This window comes from Trachymyrmex cornetzi, unplaced genomic scaffold (genome assembly GCF_001594075.2).
Source record: "Trachymyrmex cornetzi isolate Tcor2-1 unplaced genomic scaffold, Tcor1.1 scaffold385, whole genome shotgun sequence".
NCBI classification, from domain to species: Eukaryota; Metazoa; Arthropoda; class Insecta; order Hymenoptera; family Formicidae; genus Trachymyrmex; species Trachymyrmex cornetzi.
The window spans coordinates 676,782-684,302 of NW_017298586.1; the positions used below are offsets into that span (position 1 = coordinate 676,782).

At 36.1% G+C, this 7,521-nt stretch overlaps 2 protein-coding genes across 3 annotated transcripts in view; one reads left to right on the forward strand and one right to left on the reverse strand.

Moving 5' to 3' along the window:
* Positions 1-7,521, reverse strand: part of nudC (nuclear distribution C, dynein complex regulator) — a 93,972-nt gene that overhangs the window by 71,003 nt on the left and 15,448 nt on the right. The gene's annotated exons all lie outside the window — the stretch shown is intronic.
* Positions 1-7,521, forward strand: part of LOC108763827 (uncharacterized) — a 64,298-nt gene that overhangs the window by 43,487 nt on the left and 13,290 nt on the right. Inside the window, exon 1 of one of the 2 annotated variants that reach the window (XM_018511712.1) lies at positions 7-396. The exons of the other annotated variant lie outside the window; for it this stretch is intronic. Within the exon in view, the coding sequence (XP_018367214.1) occupies positions 220-396 (177 nt within the window). The 5' untranslated portion in view covers positions 7-219. Of the gene's footprint in view, positions 1-6; positions 397-7,521 lie in introns of those variants that run through there. 2 annotated transcript variants of the gene reach the window in all.

Consider the following 7,521-nt stretch of genomic DNA (forward strand, 5'->3'; position numbering starts at 1 on the left):
CTCTCTCTCTCTCTCTCTCTCTCTCTCTCTTAAATACCGACGAGAAGGCGAAGATCTCGAATTTGAACGCCGATATAGTCACGCACGGAGCACTCGCGCGAGAAATCGATTCGTTCTTTGAGGGTGACCGACGGTGGGTTTCTTGTGGAATCCGTGAATTAGTACAAGGGAGATCATTAGCCAATACGCCAAGGAGTGGTGATCTCGTGAGGACATTTGATGAGGAGCGACTCTCGGATAATACTGATGAAGATCCAGAAAGCATCATCTTTCGATAACAACTTAGAGGGTATTCTATCAGGGTGGCTTCACGAGGGAGCGACGCCTCGTAGCATGTCGGCTATTCGTATCAACGTGGAAGAGGTTTCCAACGGCGGCCAGGGTATCATTAGAGACGTAAGTCCATTGCGCGGCAGCTGCTGCTCGATAATCCAATCCTCGATGTAGTAACATCTTACCTCGTCGGCGATGACGGAGGGGGAGTATGGAAGGGAAGTTGCAACGTCGCGGAAATCACGCGTGTCTCTCGCTTTTTATCGTTCGCTGGCTTTCTATTTCACCGTTCCTTCCGCCATTCAGGTGGCTGCTGCTCATCCTTGTTTCGATCTCTACATCGAAGATCAACGTAGCTCGCGAGACCCGAAGTCACTTTCACGGTTGCGCGATGAGTGTCTCTCTTGGTCTTCGGCGGGAAAACACATCGCGGTACAAAGGGAACCACGAGCGTAATCAGGAATCGCATCCGACGAAACGATTGGAGCGAACTAATGAGCTAATAGGTCACACGCATTCACGACAAAATAGCTCTTTTGGCACTAAAAACGAGAATATATTTACGCCGTTAATTATACCCGCGTTTACCGACGACTCCTCTGCATCGTAAAATGGTCAATGAGACGTGCAGCTAAACTCGATTCTATTCACTGGTGCAAACAACTTCCGTCTAGTATAAATTTGAAAAATGTATACGTGTACATGCATACTGACGTTAGATTCATTTTGGTCACGGACTTCGGCTGGATGATGATTTATGACGGCAAGATCTTGATGCTTGAAAGGTATCTGTTACGCAGAACTACGGTCATGTACACGAACTACGGTGTGAGGAACAAGTTCAACGCACGTACGCGTGTGGCGAGCCTTAACGGGCGGCGCGATTTTAATAATCGATGTATTCCGGTAAAAGGCGTCGAATGCACTAGGTTCATGGGCAACGTGTACAACTACACACTGCAATACCGTTCACCGCAAATAACTTAATAAGCTTGATAGCCATCCAAGTTTTATGTAATGCAAAAAACGGAGTTCTACAACCTCATTACCAGTTGGGAAACGAAGGGCAGTATTGTTCCCATGTAAATGCATCCCATGTCGAAAGTAACTGAAGAAAATATCGCATTAGATAAAAAGTCTTTCCGAACGCTCACCAGCTGATATTCTACGTTAACTACATAGTAATTGTTATCCGTGAGAATCCCTGTGCTCTCTGAGATAGCAGGTATTAACTTTACCTGCATTTGAAGATGCAGCTCAACAATAGCGCGCGTCACGCATAATTACACAATTTCTCCGATACGGAAGTATCTCTCGACTCTCGTTTAGAAAAAAGAAGTCTACTTTCGTAAGATCACAGAATTTATCGCATTAAAAATAAAATGACGGTGTGTCCAGGACACCCTATATGTTTGATTATTCCGGTTTTTGCCAGGCGTTTAAGTGTATGTCGGTATCGTTTTCTTTCGGTTTCGTTTTTATGTTCGACAGACTGCGGTGCGCGGTGCTCCGTATATAACTGGAAACGACCCGACTTACTCCTTCGTTCACGTTTGTAACGCCAAGTTTACCTTAGTATTAATAGCAGCTAATTAGAATAACGTCGCGTGTGTAATAATGCGACTTTTACCAGAGAACCCGTACAACAGCCGCGAAACACACACCATTGATTTATTCATGGTAAAAGATTCAGTTTCACTTATATACCACCGATACTTTAAACTTTCACGCTTGGAGCAATCGCAGAATATTTCAGTCTCATCGAGTATGCATATCATAAAAATGCAAAACGACATGTATTTCCTAGAAAATTCTAATTCCGGCTTGATAATAATTAATAAAATTCTCATTAGTGCCTTCTTCCGTAACTCTACCCGTACGTTTCCCTGTCTGTCGACCGCTAATTTAATTCTGAAGTCTCGTTCGCAATTTATGAGCGTTAGTCTTTTATAACGATTCGACGTTAAGGTCAAAGAAATAAAGCGCGGATGCGGGTGCTGTCGCAAGCGAACAATCTACGTGTTTCTACCGCCGCAGGTTGAACGAGAGATCTCAACAAGGCGGTAAGCAGCCACCTGTGAGCCATTAATCATCTCACGCGTAAGTTCCATAATTCTTATAATTTTAATGTTTACGACTTCACTTGCGCGATTACGCGTCCAGGTGAGGTGCACGTGAGGTGTAGCACAGCAAAACGTTATCGTGACGGACCTTGCTTTTGTCCGACATAAATTCTACGGGATTTTAATTTACGACCCAAGAAAATTTTAATGACTAACGAAAACTTTACACGTTTCGAGCCCTTTGGTTTAAAGTTCATCTAGATTTTATTACAAGACAGGTTTCTTTGGGTGATGTTTTACGCGTGAAGCAATAAGATTTTGACATCCCAATAATACACCCAATTGTCATAAATTTTAATTCCCCAGACACTTTGTCCGATATTTTTTTTTTAAATCTCAATTTATGCCTTTCTGGCCATTTCATCCCACGTTTAACTTTTGCTGTAGAATGAAAAGTAACTGTAGAGTGATTTATGACTTCGCCACTTATCTGTGTCGTATCGTACATGTGTAATTTGCGCAAGCATCGCCCTAAATATTATTCAAATGGCAAGACTGATGAGTAAACAAAATACCTAAGATGACAGCTAGATAATGATCGAATCTAACGCCAACGCCTATCTTACAGTGATATCTCGCAATAATATGTCGTTCGAAAAAGATAGAGAACTGCCAATTAAATTCGAAGGTATCGATCATTTATTATACAAAAGCAATATCAATCATTAAACATGACAACGCAATGATTCCCTATGGATAAAAAATTCTGTTACACAAACGGCTTTTATCCGAATCTGATCTTTTTCTACACTATTTATAATGAAGCGAGTAGAAAATTTTAACTATTTACTTGATTTTATTATCGTGTCTCAGATTTTCAAGAGGTGTGGACGGGAGGAATGCATGCGTGTAAAACGAGTGTCGTTTGCCGAACGACTAGTCACGCAAGGTATAATCTCCCTTTTTGTTGCCTCGTGGCACGCCTCGAAGGCGCAGAAGTGGCTGCGAAGTGCTCAAAGGCAAACGTTAACTTTGGTACTTAACGTCATTGTGAGAGGAAAAAGAACGAGTAAAAATTTCACGACGAAAAATGCCTCACGCGACGTTCGTATCTATATCGAACGAACAAATGAAAACGTAATATTTATTCCAGGACACGAGTGAATTCACAGGGCAAATTAGCCATGCGTAGGAAATTAGCAATGTACTAATCTATCACCTTGTGTAGCATGCAAACTGCAGCGACGTGTCAGAAACGATCGCTTCCTTATGCTTAATGTGTTGAAAGCAACCTTCAAGTGCGAACATCGAACTGACAAGAATAACCACAAATAATTTATCAAATAAAAAAGTTTCGACTAATTCCTATACTATCGTATAGAAATTATTCATTAAATTATCAGGATAAAATTATAATCGTTAGATTAAGCAATTAATTCGACTTCAAGTAACGCGGCGAAATCAATGAAGAATCTGACGATTACAAAAAACATCACGTTCGAAGTTTAGTAGTAGTGCACAATTTCTCTTTAGATCACGAATTTTAATAATAAATACATGAAATCATGAATATATTTAGATATAAAGAAAAGTATTAAATACAATTTATTGTCCTAAATAAATATATATTTAAAAAAAAATCGCCATTTACATTTTTAATATAAAAATTAAATGTTTCGTGTAAAAAGTTGAATACATCCAAATTTTTAAGTATATAAAATTATTTCGCGTTTAGTCACTTCTTAAAATTCGTACACTTATCGAAAAGATTCCAATTAATCCTATATCATAAAGTAAGATCGATGTAAGAATAGTCATATTTATTGTTTATTATTAGTGCAACTGAGGAATATTTACTCTTAAATGAAAAAAGTTTAATCTAAAAGAAAATCTTGGATATCAGTTTGTAAATTTCGTGCCAAATACTACGGTGCCAGCATCATGTGTTATATTGTGTGATAAAGATTTATTTTAAACAAAAATAAATAAAATTTATATACGTTAAATTTTTATCTCAAGACAATAAGTTAATTTTATTGTTGACTTAATATTGTATTTTTATATGAATTAAATATTAGTTGTATTTTTATATTGCATAAGGCTGCGATAATAATTAAGTATGTCAAGAATATTTTTTTTATCTTGTCCGTCTCAGAAAGGATTAGAAATCCATTCTGAGAGGGTAAATCTCTTTAGAAAACTCGTGGATTGTAGATTAAGACTCTTTTAGCCTTACGGGGAACGTGATCGACAGAATGATCCGAGGATTTCACTTTCGCGTTCACATTTAGCACATGATTCGTCTCGCGGTCGAATCCCCCTCATGCATCTTGCAACAGAATTATTCGACTGATTGCAACATACCGACTATATAGGGAAGTTCCATGACATTAACATCCGACTACACACAAGAATGAAAGAGAAACTATTTACTAAATTCTTCCGTTGGAGACTCAATTTTATTATTAACGAGCATCTTCCTTTTCATCATTGATCGGATTATCTGTGTACAACAAAATATAATTGCGCGTCGCATTAGCTCCGTGACGGGATGAAAAATCGCTACACGGCAGGTTACAAATTGGATTTATGTAAGACCTGGATGCAATTCATTTTGGACGCGAATTCGCTTAAGAACAGGATCCTTCGGTGGGACAAATAATTTTTTATCTGTACGCGGCAAGACACAAATTAACACCTAAGCGAGTTATTTCATATTTTTCCTTTTGGTTGTCACGCAGAGAGCTTCGTCGTGTAACAAATATTTGGAGAATTAATTTCAAGAAAAATCTCATTAAAGATTTTAAAAAATAAATTGGATCAAATCAATATTATTAATACCTTATTTTTTTTTTAAGCAAAGATTATCATTTTTTATAAGAAATGATAAAAAAAACTGTTCTATTGATTTTGATCACTAAAAACGACATACATATGTATAATCATAGCTCAAAAATTACTTTAAACAAAACAGAAATCAATTAACAATATTCTTCTCTTCATGTATAAAGTACAAATAATTAACAATATTTTTTTTCCGTGCATGAAATACAAATTAAACCTTAATAATAAACTGCTTTATTTATTTGATCAAATTTATTCGTTGATTTTATCACACGATAGTCGATTTTTATTCATAAATTAATGATTTTAATTGAATTTTTTTATTTACATATAAATGATGAAAAAAAACTAAAAATTATTAATTTATCATTTATTATTTAATATAATAAAAATATTAACGTGGCAGATCTGATAGATACTATATATTTAAAAAATCAATTTTTAACATGCCCTCGATCATTTCAATCTATTTTATCTGTAACTGTGTATATATCATTTGTATATTACTTATGTAATGACTTACATAATATAAACTACTTTATATCACAAGGCTTTAAAAACTTATTTATAATTTACAATTCGTTCAAGTTGCATACCGACTGTCACTCGATACAATTTCGGGAACTGATTTCGATAGCCAGCGAAGCACGTCAAGGTGGCACATATTCAATAGAAAGAGCCGAAAACGATGACTAAGTAATGTTATTACATCAAACCGCTAACTGTTACACTGCGTTTACACTACAATTATATAACCATCAGAACTGTCGAATTCCTTGGGGAAACATTTCGTTAGGTTGCGTGATCTGAAAGATGTGTACCGAACTTTCTTCCGACCTTTGTGTCATATCCTCGGGATATTCCGATATTTACAATCATGTGTCGGAAATCTTAATGGAAAAAAATAAGACTGTCAAGAAAGGACCGTTTGATTACGTTAAGCATATTGCACATGTTGCAATCCAACGTTTGCTTCGTAATTAACATATTCGTTCATTGAAACCGAGGTTGAAACCTATCGATCTTTGATTCTTGCAAACGCGGATCGTGTATATCACAAGTTTCAACATCAAACAGTCTTCTAGAGCGCGACTTTCCAAAACGTCCTTTGTTTTAATAAACAACTAATTCTAACAAATTTTAATTTGCGAACGGCCTCGAGACCGAATACGATAAAATATCACGTCTACGCATAAAAACTATGATGGATTACGACACGATCGATCGACTTCAAGAGCGATTAATGATTAAATTCGGTAGTATCAACTTAGACTTGTATCGGGACTCAGAACAGAAATGAGAGACAAGAAGAAAACGTAAAGCTGGCTTTAACGTCATTTGGCATGCTGTCGGACGTAATCTTTACAATTTATGGCCGTCTTGTCGGGTTTTTTTTATTTACATTGAAAATGCAAATAAATTTGGTTCCAAAATGCACAACGACCTAGAGAAGGTCCAAACCAACGATTAAATCGTACACAGACTGCGAGTCTGTCGCTTCTGACATTTTATAGCGTGACGATTGCGATTAATAAAATACGAGTATTTTGTTCACGATATTGCCCTTCAGCCACTATCGCTTGTCTTAAGGGGGTCGCCTCATGTAATCGGTTCAAAAAATCGAAAAAATTTTTTTTGCTTTAATCGATAGTAGTAAATGTAGAAATATATTCCCAAAGTTACAGAACGAAATTCGAATAAGTTTGGAAGCTACATTTATGATGCACAGATACTAACTACTACACAGATACTAAAAACTTTAAACGCGTTTTTCTCAAAACTAGTTTTTTGAAACTGGCGGGAAAGATAACTCAAAATTCGATCGATCGAGTTGTCCCTGTGCACATATATTGTTTAATGTCATAATTTATCGATGAACCTATAAATTTAATAAAATAACTAATTAAAACAATTGTTATTGCATAAATAAATTGAAATTTTTGGGGTCGAAATTGTACTTATGTCTTTAAAGTGCCGCTATTTTGTTAATTTTCAACTTTCTTATTTCTTAGGTTTATCGACAAGGTACTGTCATACAAAATAAGAAACCATTTTGTTTTTTGTTTTAAACAAATACAAAAGTCGTTAGATTTCTCGCCGATATATTTACGATTCCGGCGACGAGGTTGCGTCAACATTTATTTAGAAAAGTTACAAAATGAACTATATTGAAATGGAAAAATTTTTGTTGTACTCTTTAAGGGGATGCTAAACCGATTACCTAACTCAATCAAGGTCGATAGTACAAACTTTTTTAATTCCAAATTCGATAATAGTGGTGACATCTTTGATTTAGTTTTTACATTATATTATATAATATATATCATTCTGTCTTACTCAA